General features: G+C 39.4%; 1 protein-coding gene across 1 annotated transcript in view; it reads left to right on the plus strand.

Moving 5' to 3' along the window:
• The first annotated feature begins 1624 nt into the window (after positions 1-1624).
• The window catches only part of TSGA10 (testis specific 10), a 30160-nt gene continuing 15666 nt past the window's right edge, over positions 1625-16118 (plus strand). Inside the window, 9 exon segments of the mRNA XM_054190863.1 lie at positions 1625-2007; positions 5838-6039; positions 6763-6828; positions 8593-8793; positions 9246-9401; positions 9749-9922; positions 10094-10171; positions 12597-12748; positions 14173-14288. Of these exon segments, the coding sequence (XP_054046838.1) occupies positions 1625-2007; positions 5838-6039; positions 6763-6828; positions 8593-8793; positions 9246-9401; positions 9749-9922; positions 10094-10171; positions 12597-12748; positions 14173-14288 (1528 nt within the window).

Here is a 16118-nt window from a genome sequence, read left to right on the forward strand (position 1 = left end):
TAAAAGCATCTCCTTGGCTATTAGTTTCTGAAAGAGATGAAGTCAATTACAGTAAAGGTGTTCAGCGAAGCTTCCTGAGCTCACTGTCTGTCCCGGCTGAACAGCTGTGGCAGTTTTAGAATACCCATCTTCTCTCCTGGGGCTGGACTGACAAGGCACTTGGCTTTGTGTCTGAAATCTTCTGACCTGTAAGCATTGCTCCTGCTGCCTTTCCCTGTCTTTGTCTGAGGCTTTCAGGTTAATCGGGGTGAGGCCTATGCCGCATGTGTGCAGATGGGCCAGGGAGGTTTGAATTAAAGGTAATTAAGGGTGCTTTAAAACTGAAGAATTCCACTCAAACCAACGTAATGTATTATTGCATATGTCAGAGTATGCCAATCTGTGATATTCACCCACCTCCCTGTTTCTATCCCCAAATAACTATGAAGAATCGAACTCTTATTTGAGGAAGTCATCCTTTTATCTGTAGAAGTCTGAAAAGAACATTATGTCACTTGAAGAGAGGCTTGGCTTAGGTTCACACCCTGCCCCCCAACAAAAAAGCCATTCAAAAAGATACAGCAGCAACTGATCACTCAATATTCATTTGTACTTAAACCCAAAAAGAAATATGAGCACCTTTTCCTGATTTTGGTAATGTTTATGGAGAAACTATGTTATAAGTCCTAAACCTCATATCTGAAAGTTTAATTTTCATAGGTAAGAGTCACTCAGAAACCTCCCAAGATGAAAGCAAGTAGAGAAATAATTAAAATTTCTATGAAGACAGTGCTCACAAGTATTTAATAGAATCACAGAATGGTTTGGGTTGGAAAGGACCTTAAAGATCATCTAGTTCCAACCCCCCTGTCATGGGCAGGGACACCTCCCACTAGACCGTGTCTTGGTCTAGTAGGACCATCCAGACCTGGTCTTGGACTCTTCCAGGGATGGGGCATCCACAACTTCCCTGGGCAAGCTGTTCCAGTGTCTCACCACCCTCATAGTGAAAAATTTCTTCCATTTATATCAGAATTAATGGAAAAAGGGGGTTACTGATAATTTTGTACAATATTTTACAGTACTTTTTTTTTTTTGATTACTTTTTAGGATTATTTCTAACCTCTCATTTGGTTTTGCCTCTAGCATTTCAGTCATACACACCTGTAAGGACAACAGGTGTTATGATCACCTTGGAAAGCAAGATTAAAGAGAATAAAAGTACTGAGAGACTTGCACGCTTGCTAGACAGAACTCTTCAGGTAAGCTGCTGCATACTGTGGCAGCAGTTGCTACGTCCATCGCGGCCACTTGGCTTCTCTCCTGCAGGACTCCCAGCCCATGGAACTGGGGAAGGGCAATATTGTGGGAATGTAACAGTTATGGATACCTTTTCCTTCAGGGAGAGAGATGGAGTCAGGGTTTCTAGGGCTCTTCACTACCATCCAGACCAGCCAAGGCTTTCACTCAGCTCCCTGTGGGGGAAGATGAACCATCTCCTGCCTCAACCACGCTCTCGCTGGTGGAGAGCTTCCCCTCGCTGCGGCCTGCTGGCGGTGAGGCCGGTGGGCCGCCCCCTGGGCTGAGGAGATAGCCCCCAGGGCTGAGGAGATGGCCTGCAGGGCTGAGATCCAGGGCTGAGGATATGGCCTCCAGGGAGGTGGGGGCGCGCCGCGGGGCAGGCAAACGACAGCGCAGTGCCGTCCCTGCCCGCCTCCAGTCTCCCTCAGCCCCGCGGCCGTTGCCGGGCGCCCAGGGAACGCGGCGGGAGGCAGCCGGAAGAGCGGGAGCTGCCCGTCGGGCCGGGGCGGACAGCGTGCGCGGCGGCGGCAGCGGCAGCAGCAGCAGCAGCGGCAGCGGGTGCCTTACCTGGGCCCGGCAGCCGCCATTAGCTCCCGGCGCTCCCCAGGGCCGCCGGAGGCGGGGAGCGGAGAGTCGCCGCGAGGTAGAGACCAGCGGGACTCGGCTCGACGCCCAGCCCGGTTGTTCTGTGAGCCCGGGGGTCGGTGTGGGATGGGGAAGAGGGAGGTGTGGGTGCTTGGAACTCAAGCATTTCAGTGATTTTTGTCCCGCTGTACTCATTTTTGTCCCCCTGTATTTGGTACTGGTGAGGTGCCACCTCGAATACTGTGTTCAGTTTTGGGCCCCTCACCACAAAATAGACATTGAGGTGCTGGAGTGGGTCCAGAGAAGGGCAACGAAGCTGGTGAGGGGTCTGGAGCACAAGTCTCATGAGGAGCAGCTGAGGGAGCTGGGGTGGTTTAGCTGGAGAAAAGGAGGCTGAGGGGAGACCTTATCGCTCTCTGCAACTACCTGAAAGGAGGCTGTAGCCAGGTGGGGGTTGGTCTCTTCTCCCAAGTAACATGTGATAGGACAAGAGTAAGTGGCCTCAACTTATGGATATTAGGAAAAAATTCTTCACAGAAAGAGTTACCAAACATTGGAACAGGCTGCCCGGGGAAGTGGTCAAATCACCATCTCTGGAGGTACTTAAAAGACGTGTAGATGTGATGCTGAGGGACATTCCTGAGTGGTGGTTTTGGCAGCGTTAGGTTAAGGGTTGGACTAGATGATCTGAAAGGTCCCTTCCAACATAAATGATTCTGTCATTCTGTAGTTTGGGCAACTTAGTCCAAAAAGTTTACTATCTCTGAATTCTCTTTGCCATGCTGCAAGTGTCTTTAGTGCTGTGTGAAGCTTAGGGTGGTCCTAATGTGAAGTTTCATCCCAGTGGCAAGGGGGCTGTGTTATCGCGGTTCGGAGGATGGTGCTGAAATGCGTAGCTAAGTCTTAACACTTTATGGCAAGCATAAATAATAGTTATTGTGGGGTATATAAATATTACCAGTTTTGAAAAAGTTCTTTCTCACAAGCTGAGTAAAAGTAATATTGTGAGTGAGCAAATACTATGTATTCTGTCTGCAAATTTGAGTCCTCAATGCTCAGCAAAGTACCAAAGGTACCGATAGCTTGCAAATTACTCTGATCTGCTCTCTTCCCTTTCTGGAAAGACTAGGGCAATGCATCTAACTGGAGAAAGTTGTGAGTGCCTCTTTCAGAGAGAATGGAATATTAGGATGGGATTCACCTTACCTAATTTGGCGTGTCAACAGTGATGATGACTATAATAGAGAATCTAGGCTGTCTTTATTGTCAGAGGTACTCCTAGGGCATGATTAATTTCAGGATGAATGTGTAAAATTGATCACAGGAATCACTTTCTAGAAATATCTCTTTGTAGACACCCAAAATTAAGTCAGTTTACTCCTAAGCAAAGCTATTACTTATGCTGGTGCTTAAAAAACACCTGGAGGCTGATGGTCAGACTGATAATTGGTGACCGAGATTTGATTCAGATGAAGTTGAATGTGGTAGGGAAACAACTCACTGAACCAGCTGCCCTAAATTTCCTTGAAACTCTTGGATCTGAGCATGGAGAGAAACTGTTGTGGTCATGCTGTGGTGATAACTTCCTGCTGGCAGCTAATTGAATGTTTATCTTCTGTTGTTAGACCTGTGGGCTATTTCCTGTATTGTAACAAGAGCAGACTGCCAGGCACTGAATAGCACTATGAGGCACTGGTGTGTTTGCTACTCAACCAGTCTCACTGTGGCTCGTTCATCTTTCATCGAGGGAATCATTCCAGTGACCCTACTTTATCATAGTTAATTCTGAGAAAGCTGCAGGAGAGTGCTCTGTCTTTCACTTCCTTCTTGTATTTCAAAGTGTTTGTGGGTTTGTGAAGAAACATAAGCGGCAGTACTCTGAATTGGTGATAACTAGCTCCGTATCCCTATGTTCAGCTGAATTGAACAGAATTTGAACATTTACAAGGGTTTCTGGCCTTGCTTCTTATTTGAGAGGATGCTGATGGGTGGAGATAATTCTTAAGTTATGTCCTTATTTCTTATGATTGTGTATTCCCTCTATTTTGATACAGCTAAAATACAAAAAGATGCTTTTCTGCATCCTTTCTTGCCTCGGAAGTTAAATGCTAGCATTCTCCTCCCCAGTTTATATTGCTGCAACAAGCTGTCATGAGCTAGAGCAGAATGTGATGACATGACAGGAGTGAAGGTTGTTTGTTCTTTATGATTTTTGATGGCTACGAGTATTTTTCAGTAGTGTAGTATTGGGTTTTTGGTCTATAAAGCCTGAAGTAATCAGTAGCTTTGTCTGCTCGCAGACCACTTTCATCATGTAGCATTGTGAGAACAGCTGTAATTAGTTAAGGTGCTCAAATTATAATTCATGTCTCTATAGAATAGAGTAAATCGCTAAAATTTTACTTTCCGTGAGAAACCCTTCATTTTGTGGTCTGAATATGGTATCTCTGAGTGCTTGACAGAACTTTCTTGATCATTCAAGAGAAGATGAGGGGGGAAAATCATAGAATCATTTAGGTTGGAAAAGACACTTACGATATGATCCAGGTTGGCTGTATGGAGCAACAGAACCACTTTTGCTGTAGTCAGTTACTTGAGGCTTGAGGGTGTAGACCTGGCTCAGACTTCAGTGTTGTCATTTTAAGTGTTGTTTGTACATTCAGAAGCAGAGTAGCCTCCTTGCCCTTCATTAGCACTCCTGTTTCCACCACATAAAGTCCAGTAATAGCAGAGCTGTATTCTCCCCAAATTTTATAAATTAATAAAGGTGCAGGAATCCCAAAACATAGGTGTACAAATGCCGTCACGACTGCCCTTTGTGGATGCTCTCTGTGGGTTTTGGTGTTTTGTTTTGTTTTTTTAACTGCTTTTCCATTCATCTAGTCCATAATTATCACATTTTCAGGTTTATGACTGTGCTTTGCTATTAATTCAGTGGCATTAGCTGCATCAGGCTTGATGAAAACGTAAAAATAAAATTACAATGAAAATAAATTCACAGCTTTTTCACTGACTCTCCTAATATGTTTGTATACCCGTTGAACAGAAGAAGTGGCAAAATTAACTGCTACAGAATGTCACAAGACAGAGCTCACGCAGAAAGCTTTTTGTCTTAAAGCATCTTTCAGGTCTGTCTAAGTAATTCAAAATGTATTTCTGTGCACTGCTAGTAGAACCTGAAGAAAACTCTCTGACTATTAGAATCAAGTGAATCTCACAGAATTCAGTATTCGGCGATACTGATTTCTCATGCATTACAGGATCAGCCTGTGCAAACAATGGAGTTTCTGCATCACACTGTATCCATATCTTGATTACGCTGGGATTTTAGAAATCTGAGGACTCAGAAAATTGAAAAGCTGTGTGAGGCAGTAATGCTCCTATAGACTAAGATTTTACAATAGGTTGATAGTACCAAAATAGTTAGCAACTTCTGCAACTTCTTGTTGCTTACAAAAAGGCCATATAATTATTTTTTGTTAAACAGACAATATTGTTTCAGGAAAATTATTAAACTTATATTGATTATTGATGAAATAGTATTAATACTTGATCTGCTACATTTCTGCTGGCCTTTGTGAAGTATGTGTGAAGGATATGGGCCAAACTCAAAGGGAATGATTGAAGGGCATTCCTAAGGTCTAACAGAACCGTAGTGAGTAAGGTTGGAAACTTGAAACCAGGCCTGGAGAGACATTTCCTCTCACGGTACTATGGGAGAATAACTGTAGTGGCAGCCCAGCTTCAGGGAGTTTTTAGCATAAACATTAAGAATCAGATTCTCCATTGTCCATAAGCCTTAAAAATTAATCTTTTCAAAATGGTGCTAGTAGTGTGCATATTCTTTATTTGTGAATAACATACACTGATTTTATTTAAAGCGTACATTACTTCTTATTATGAAATACTCCCTGCAAATCCTTGAAGATGAACTAAAATACTTTCTTCCTCCTTGGCCTTATAGATTGAAGATCTGAAGAAGATGAACATGAGCTAAGGCAACATGTCACACAGCTGCTTGATAAGAAGCAAATGGTTGAAAGTCAAGTGGGTAGGTTCACTTGTAAAAATTATCATCTGTGTAAAGAACTTGCTGCAATTGGCAAACTATCTGAGCAGCTGGAAAAAGACTTGCTGTTGAATACTGCTGATAAGGAGCTTAAGGAAGCAAAGGTACCTACTTATTAGAATTAATATTGTGCAGTGATATTTTAATGTTGTTAGCTAATCTTATGGAGAACTGTTTTGGGGGTTTTTTTTTTTGGACCTTTTGGTGTGAATTTCTAGCTTTCATCTCTGCTGTGAAGTATATTTGCTGCGATGAAGGAGTACGTTCTGGCCACTGTGGTATTTTTCAAGTGTGGAATGGTTCAAGGATTAAAATCATGCTTGCAGTTGGAAAGAATGTAATTTCAGTGCAAATTGCTTCTGATTTCACAGGATAATGGAAAATTGCATTCTATGCACGTGCAATTACGTGATTTAGTAGTAGTCATCAGATGGGAGAAAGTATATTCTTTGTTTGCCATTAGTGTAACTACATACTTATTTCTTTAGCCCATAGGTATAGTCAAACTGACCCTATTTTCAAAAGTTTCTTGGTAAGATGGTTCTGGGAAAAGGTATCTCATACTTCCTTTTTCATTTACTCACCTGAGAGTAGCTCAACTGTTACTGTTTTTCCTAATCCTGGACTGCATCTGAAGATAAGACTTTTAACTGATTCCCTTCTAGATAAAGTTTATTGTTTCTAAACAGCACGTTTTCAGCCTGGTCAAACTAGAAAATGTGTACAAAATGCTCTTTTGGACTAGAACAATTGAGCTAAAATGCTGGATTTGCACTAATGATTATAAAAAATTAATGTATCTCTTGCTCTCAATTTTTTTGTGGTAGATTCAAATTCAACACCAGCAGAACAAGATAAAGAAGCTAGAACACGCGGTGAAAACACTAAAATCTGTGAGTTAAACATGTATCCTTAATATATATGTAGCTATGAAATCAGGTCATTTCCACATGAAATTAATCCTTGTACAAGTGAATTTCACTTGCTTTGTTTTCACTGATAATAGCCAAGTTATAGAATGGATAAACATGTCCATTTTAATTTGTCGTTCTCTGCCTCTACATGGATGGGCAGCTGTTTCTGTTTTGCAACTAGCCTGTAATGATTTGGCTTTTGAGGATCTTAATAAGTTTTTTACAGAATTGCATATAACTGTTTTGAATACCTTGTGAATCGCTTGCAAAACAGCAGGAAATAACATTTTTCCTTTAAAATTCTTATCTTAATATTCTATCTTCCTTAAGGTGTTACGATACTATTGGCATATTTTGAAATGTATACAATGTTGTAATTGTAGAAATATTTGCCAGTGATAAATCTATTTAAATCAACATTTGAATTTATTAGGTGGACTCATTCACTTGCTTCCAGTGTATATTGATAGGGAATTTTTTTATGTCTTCAAGATAATAATTTCTTACTGTAATTTAAAGATTTGTCTCAAATTTCAAGAAGGGGGTGTGGGTTTTTTTCTTTCCTGTGTAAAATATTTGAGCTTATGACACAATCCTGCAAAGAACCCCCTCTAGGAAAAAAAACCAACCCTCTGACCATGTAGAGCTTACTGCTCAATTACTCCGGAAAGATCTTGAACCTTCAGCCAGAAAGGTTGGGATTTGAGAGCTAGATTCACTGATAGATTTAGATGATTAATTTATGAATTTTCGGGGTATTAAAGACCTACTTCTGCATGTGTTTTAATAAAAATGATAGATGTGCAGGGTTTAGTATTCCCTAGGTGCTTAAACTTTCATGAGTCCAGGTACTTCCAACGGATAGATTGTAACGGAGAGGAATTTGGTGTGCAGTTTTGAACTTTGGAATTTCAGTTCATCTCCAGAATCTGTTTTAGGCCCCTACATTTTCTGGATTTCGCTATACTCATAGAATCATAGAATGGTTTGGGTTGGAAGGGACCTTAAAGATCACCTAGTTCCAACCTCCCTGCCATGGGCAGGGACACCTCCCACCAGACCAGGCTGCTCAAAGCCCCATCCAGCCTGGCCTTGAACACTTCCAGGGATGGAGCATCCACAGTTTCTCTGGGCAACCTGTTCCAGTGCTTCACCACCCTCACAGTAAAGAATTTCTTCCTAATACCTAATCTAAATTTCTCCTCTTTCAGTTTAAAACCATTACCCCTCATCCTGTCGCTACACTCTCTCATAAAGAGTCCCTCCCCATCTGTTCTGTAGGCCCCCTTCAGGTACTGAAAGGCTGCTATGGGGTCTCCCTGGAGCCTTCTCATTTGACATTACTTTATTCCATTTCAAAAATTCACCTTTCATGGATCTTAAGCAAACATAGTGGCGTAATTTCTTTCATATTTAAAAAATCATTAGATATTCCAATACAAATCTACTTAATTGTTCTTCTTAGTTTTGAACAGATGTATTCCAAGTTTATTAGCATTTCGCTTTTATGTTCTTTTCTGTCCTGTTAGATACGTTTTAGATGGACACTAAGACATATTCTGCAATATAACAAAGATGAGAAAATTCAGAAGTTACTTTAAAGTATTAAATAGATATTTATTTTAGTTAGATATCTGCATCATCTTCATTTTGAAGAGAGTGTTTATCTGTTTTACACCAAAGTATCATTCATTACAAAAGTTCTATTTCAGTGAATGAATTCTATCTTTTTTGCACGTGCAGGTTATTTTACAAACAGAAGCTCAAATAAAGCAAGGGAAGTCATCTTCAAGGCTTGATACCTTTATTAAGACACTGGAATAGGACAGAGAATACTACAAAAGTGAGGCTGAGAATTTGCTGATGGTATTTAGAAACGCATTTTCAAGTCCTCAGTGAACTTCTACTTGTGGCAGCATGTCAAAAAAAATTTTATCCGTCCAGGTGAGCTTGGAAAACACTTTGGAAGAAGAGGAATGCATTTTTAAAAATACTGGTTTATCTTATGCTTAATTACCAAAGGCGTAATTACCAGAAAGACAGACAAACATTATAAACAGATTATAAACAGAGGGATGCATAAGGTGGGAATGGGCAAATAATGTGAGCTTAACTGCTGCTTTACATTGCATGCATGTATATCACTTTAAGTAATTATTAACATGATTGTCAATAGCATTTATGAGAGACATTTGCTACTCAAATAAATGTGTATTTTAGAAAATAGTATGTATATCTGATCTCTGATACTAAGGAAAATATATGTACAGCCTTGACTGTCCAGAGGTTAGTAGGTTGAAGGCTTATTAAATCTTTTCTAGACATTTCCAAACCAGATGTAGTAATTTACATTGTTTTGTTTCTCTACTTAACCTTATATCACCTTATTCTTTAAGGGAGTGAGTTCTGATGCAGAATTTTTGAAAGTATTGAGAGAACGTGAAGAACTGAAGTCAACACTGAAAAAACTTGAGCGCCGTGTGGCAGAAATTCAGGGTAACTTCAAAGTTTTAACAGCTGAGAGAGACAAAATTGTCAGTCTTTATGAACGGGTAATTTTATTTATATTTGTACAATTAATTAAAATAACATGATGTGCAAGAAAAAAATCCTATTTTTGTTTTTGTGTAAAAAAGAAAAAAATTGCAAAGCATTTTTTTAAAAAAATAGAAAAAAAAGTTACTGAAATTCCGCGATTTGAATCTGTCAGTTAAATACAAGTTTGTAAGTGCTGTCCTGAATTAAGAATGCTTTCCTGAATCAAAGAATATACGCACAAATCATTACTTCGTCTTCAATATTGCACAGTTTCTGGGATGCTTTGCATTACCAGCCATATGCCACAGTAATACATTATCTATTCCATATTTCTGTTGTGCTGCTTTTTTAAAAAAAACAGGCCCAGGAAGAGATTTCCCGACTTCGTCAGGAAGTTATCAAATGCCCCAGAACTCGTAGAAGTACTCTGACAGCTCAAGCTATGTTAAGACATGTGGAGACAGAAAGGGATACAGCACTGTCAGATTACCGAAGGATGACTACAGAACGCGATAGCCTTAGAGAGCAGTTAAAGGTTTGATTCCACACACCCCCAGGCTGTTTTAACATGAAAACTACTTAGTAGTGTAAATTAAAAGTTGCTAAAGATTTCTGTTCTAATCCTGAGAGTTAATTGCATTACATGTCTGTGGTGAGTTGAGACTTGTTCTGTATGGGTTTTTTTTGTTGTTGTTATTTGATACAGATTTCCCAAGAGACTGCGTTTAATGAAAAGGCTCATTTGGAACAGAGAATTGAAGAGCTAGAAACTACTATTAAAAATGTAAGGCGGAAATAATTATTTATGGAATTGTGAATGTAATACAGGTGATGTTCATAGTTAATCCTGCAGGACTAACCTGACTGCTTTCTATCAGGAGAAAATAGGCTGAGAGTAGTGGATGTTATTTACCAAGACTGTAGAAAGGCTTTTGACACTGTTGCCCACAGTGTTCTTGTATGCAGGTTTGGATGTTACGCTCTGGATAGGTGGGCAGCTAGATGGGGGAAAATTTCATTGGATGGTCAGTCTTATCAGGTAGCAGTTAATAATGCTTGTCCTGGAGAGTGTTGACGTGGAGCACCACAGGTGTTTGTTCTGAGGCCTGTCCTGTTTGTCCCCTGAAGGAGATAACAGAACCTATGCTCATAAAGTTTGCAGATGACACCAAATTAGGGAAAACTGTTGATCTTCTCAAGAGCATGGCTGTCATCCGCAGGGACCAGGTAGGAAGAATGGACAGCAGAAACCTTATAAAGTCCAACAAGGATGAATGCCAAGTTCTGAATTTGCATAAGCCAGCAGTGTGCCATGGTGTCAAAGAAGGCTGAGAGTGAACAGGACACATCCAGTAGCTCAAGAGAAGTGATTGTCCCCCTTTATTGAGCACTCATTAGACCATATCTGGAATATTGCATCCAGTTTTGCCACCATGGTACAAGAAAGACATTGCGGAATTGGAGTGAGTTTAATGGAGAGCTCCCGTGATACTTGGGGCTGAAACATTTTCTCTATGAGAGGAGGCTGGTGGAAGAGGGCTTGTTCCATCTGGAGTAGAGGTGGCTTAAGGGAGACTTAAGTCCTGCCTGCCAGTACTAATCAAGAAGACAGAAACAGGCTTTTCACAGCGGTGCGTGGTGGAAGGATGAGCATCAATGGGCATCAGCTGAAACGAGAATGGTTCAGGCTGAATACGTGGAAATGCTTATTTCCCATGAGGACAGTCGAGCAGTCTCCAACCTTGGAGACTTCAAGACTGGACAAAGCCCTGAACCACCTGACCTCAGAGCTGGCCCTGCTTTGAGCAGGAGTTTAGACTGGAGAGACCTCTTGGAGTCCATTGCCATGTGAATTATCTTGTGATTCTATATCATTAGGACCTGATGCTCCAAAGCCAAATGGCATTGTACTGTTCTGGCAAGTCCTATTTAATACGGTTTAAGCATCTTGTGTGTGCAATTGTTTGCTAATTGCATACGGCACTAAAACAGAAAATTTAAACATTCATAAAATGAATATAAATCTTAAATATACTTACAGTCTTGGTAGAACTTGATTTTTTAAATGGATTAAAACTGATTTCTGTAGTGTATCTTCCTTCTAGACCTTGTGGTTATAAATTCTGGTTAATTTTCTTTTTCCTCTTCAGCCTTTTAAATCCTACCAAGCTTATAAGTATAGTTCCAAGGATCATAATATTAAATTGAGTGCATCTCTGATGAAGAAAACACTGTAGCCTTAAATAGCTCTGAGTACTCCGAGTAGTAAATTAACTTTAATTACATGCTTGACATATGATGTGTGGTGAATATTGGGAAGGTACGTCATCTTATTTCTTCAGTTCATTTGGTACCCTTTGAGGGCAATACATCAATATGAAATTTATGGCATTAGTATTGAAAAAGTCACTGCGTACCAGAGGCTTACTGACTTGCTCTGTAGAAGTCTGATCTTTGATTATAGTAACACAGAAATTAGTACTGAAAGAATCAGTAAATGAGGAGAGGGATGAGGTGAGAATTTTTTACCTTAAAAGAGCTGTTTCAAATAACTTAGAAAGGACAGTGCTTTGAATGTTAAGTGTAAGCATTTTAATAAAGACACACATCTTTCTTTAAATTAGAGATTTCAAACTAGCTTTGCTGCAGTCTGTGCAAGAGGTTTTGGACCTGTTCTTTGTTCTAGGTACAGACCTAAAGGCCTCATGGTGGTAACTTGGTCATATAGTGCTTTATGCAAGTGTTATAGAGTGATTTCTCTATGCAGTTCTCTGCATAGCTATATATAACTTAGTAGAGGCCTAAAGCCATCATTGGTAGTGTTGTATCCCAGACTGGGATTTCTCCCTTCATATGCTCATAATGTTTTCTGTTATGTTATTTTGCACTGAAAACTTTTAGTGTTGACCAATGCCAAACGTTTTTGCCCTTGGGCATAATTACCAACGTAAAATTTACATTAATAAATGAAAATATTCCCAGAGATCTGAGAGACAGGAAATTGATTGTCCTTCAAAGGAAGCGAAGATCGCATTTTAGCTCTTTGCCAATTACCTTCAGTAGACCTGGAGTCAGGTCCTGAGTAAATGACATACTTGGACATTTCTCCTTCAGTAAAGATTTGTGCTAAAAACAGAGTAGAATTTGATCTAATAGGAGAAATTCTATGTGTAAATCAGCTTTTTTCAGCTTTTAATGTTTAATTATAGTTTGATAGTGAACGGTTAGAACAGATGTCCAAAGTGGCACTAATGAAAGATTCCATTGATTCTCTGGAAACTGAGATGAAAAGATTGGCAAGAAGAGCACTGGACTCTGAAACTGAGCTGAGACGACAGGAAGCTGAATATGCTTCACTTGGGTAAGTAAAAGTATATAATTGCATTATTTTGACGAGTACCATCAGCCTGTGTTCATTGGTTTTCATAACTGTTATATATCTCAAAGGGAAAGGAATTTATGATGGTTGCTCCTATGAGCCATCCTTCTTTTTGGAACGAAATTGTTTTCCTCATTGCTTATTTATATGTAAATGTTCTTGGCTTGTTGATATTATGATACGCTGAAAACCATCTTCAGTGAAAAAGTAAAATTCACTCTGATTTTGAGTTAGGAGTTTTCTATTAGAAGCTACAGGGATTGATGTTTTTGGTAAATTGCGTATGATTTAAAAATTATTTTTTTTTTCATTTTTTATTGGTTCTATAGAGGCAAGCAAGCACACATAAACTAATGAATGTGACGTGTAGTTAGTTTCAGACATCCTTTTCCTAGTCTTGGAGCTTTTTCATGAGAAGAAATAAAACTGAAGCCTTGCATAGGGTTTATGGCCTGCTGCTCAACTGGAGTTCTTAACCATGTTCAGAAGCATGTAGTGAGACTAGACTCAATTGAACCCTTTAGGGAAGAAAGCGTAGGTCAGTGAGTGCAAGATAAAAACGGATAATTTACTGACTGGAGGGAAAGATCAAGGACGTGTGAAGAGAGATGAGGAGGACTATATCACAGCCTGAACTAGGCTACAGGGTGAACAGACTGCAAGGGAAGATACTGTGACTTTTTCCTCTTGTATTTCCTTAAATATAATTCAGTTAGGCAAACACTCTCCTAAACTTATGTGTCCTTACAAGTGACTGGTGTAGTTGACGCATGGATGTTGTATTTTTTTTTATTGGATTTTGATTGGTGAGAATGCTGGGTGCTAGTGTGCAATATTGTGCTGGCTCACAATGCCTTTCTAAGGATACTGTTATTTCTAAAATAACATGAACTCTGTTGCAAAGCCAGTCCTGAGTTATTTCTGCTTTGTTGTCAGATTTAGGAATACTGTGAAAATTGAGTTGTTGAAGATTAGTTGCTGCTACTAAAGTATCTTTTCCTTTTCCCTCCCAACCAGGCTGATAGTTCTCTTCAGTTTCTTCTGGAGTTTGAGAATCATTAATATTACTACATGATTTGAATGTATGACTTGGGTATAACTTGGCAGGTCAAGCATTCCAGTGTATGTCCCAAATGCTAATTTTTATTTTAATAATTTTTGAGAAGGTTTTATGTCCACCTGTTGTAAAAAAAATTCTTCTTACTTTTCTATGATTCTTTATAGAGGCATTCAGACTTTAATATCCAGAGTTAAGGTTTACATTAGTAAAATATCCCAAATAGTCTAAAACATACAGAAGAATCACACTTTTTCTTAACTTTTGCAATTTTAGTGACATTTCAAAAAGGAAAAAAAGTGATTTATAAACTTCTGAATTCTCCTGTTTAATGCTTCTTCTTTTCCAGTTTATTGAATAAAAAAACAGAACAGAGTCTTTCAAAGACTCAGCAAAGCCTTGTTAAGAAAAGACATGAAATGCAACTTACCCATAAGAAAATTATGCTTTTGGATGAAAAAATTGGTGAGTGACAGATACAGTTTTTGTGATAAAATTCAATAAGCTAATTGTTATATTACTACTTTTTTCCTTTTTTTTCTTACGAGTTGAAAGAAAAAGTATTGAATGCAAATAAATATACTCTTGACAGTTTTAAAATTCCAAGTGCAAAACTTCTGTTTTCTTTCATTAAAGGGAGGTTTTTGCATTTTAAAATTATGTAATAAAGCTCTTGCAAGTAAGTTTCAGTGACAGTACACACCGTCAGCTGAACAATGTGTGTTGGTACCAATGTGCCGTTGTCTGAGCATATCAGTTATATTTATGATCCACTAAGACGGGAGTAGCACCTCTTAGCATCATATGATGATGTCATCAGGAAAACATCCTTTAGAATATATATCCTATATTGTAAGTTGCAGCTTTTTTATATTATGGGAGTAAACAAGGTGGATACGGGAATTAGTATTCCTGTAGTGCCAAGGAATACGTTCTCACTTCCAAAATTACAACAGTATTGTGTTAGGAGTCTTTAATTATTTTCTATAATATGTGACATATTATATTATCACAATAATCTGACATAATCTGTTCTCAAATGCAGTGCTGAATTTTCGAAGGGAAAAATAAAGCTAACCTATAGCTAATGACATTTAATGTTAGATCTGCCTTATGCTATTAAAATATCTTGTTTTCTGTTACTTCCAAATTTCAAACTCTGGTTATTTGGATTTAAACATTTCATTCAAGATGAATATTTCATTCAAATGAATAACCATTTCATTCAAAATGAACTTAATTTTTCTTAATGCTTTGGCTAAGGTGTTTAAGCCACTCGTGAGAAGGCTAGAGAAAACGATGTTTTGTCCACATTAAAATCCACATACTTCGTTTTAAATGTCCAATACCCCTGATACCATAAAGTAGGGACTTAATGTTTCATAGGCATGTCAGTCTATGTGTTGTTGCATGCTTTTAATTATCGGGTTTTCCAAGTTTTTTGTTACCTTCTCTTTTCTGCAAAATAATGTAAACTTGGCAAAGTGTCTCTTAGGTCATAGTTTGGGCACCCAGAATAATCAGACAGCATTTTCAGTTGATCTTTGTGCCTCCATTCCTTCTCTGTAAAATGATGATGACACACCCTTGCTTAGAATCACAGAATGGTTGAGGCTGGAAGGTACTTCTGAAGGTTATCTTGTCAAACCTCCCTTCTCAAGCAGGGACGCCTAAAGCCAGTTGCTCAGGACCACACCTAGATGGCTTTTGAATATCTCCAAGGAAGGAGACTCCATAACCTCCGTGGGCAGCCTGTTCCAGTGCTCGGTCATGCAGTAAAAAAAAAAGAATGTTTCCTACTGTATGGAGGGAACCTCCTGTGTAACAAGTTGTGCCCATTGCCTCTGGTCTTGTCACTTGGCACCACTGAAAAGAGCCTAGATCTGTTCTCCTTGCACCCTTCCTTGAGGTATTTATATAGACTTATAAGTTCCCCCCTTGAGCCTTCTCTTTTCCAGGCTCTCAGCTTTTTCTCATAGGAGAGATGCTCCAGTCTCTCAGTCATCTTCATGGCCCTTCGTTGCACTCTCTCTAGTATTGCACTCTCTCTTGTACTGGGGAAATGAGAACTGGACCCAGCACTCCAGATATCTCATCTGAGCTGAGTAGAGGGGAAGGATCACTTCCCTCCACCAGCTGGCAAAACTTCCCCTAATGTAGCCCAGCATACTGTTAGCCTTCTTTGCAGCAAGGGTGCATTGGTAGCTCATGTTCAACTTGGTGTCCACCAGGACGCCCAGCTTTCCTGCCAACCTGCTTTCCAGCTGGTGGCCCCCAGTGTGTACTTGTGCCTGG

This window comes from Rissa tridactyla, chromosome 1, assembly GCF_028500815.1.
Source record: "Rissa tridactyla isolate bRisTri1 chromosome 1, bRisTri1.patW.cur.20221130, whole genome shotgun sequence".
In the NCBI taxonomy this organism is placed as follows: Eukaryota; Metazoa; Chordata; class Aves; order Charadriiformes; family Laridae; genus Rissa; species Rissa tridactyla.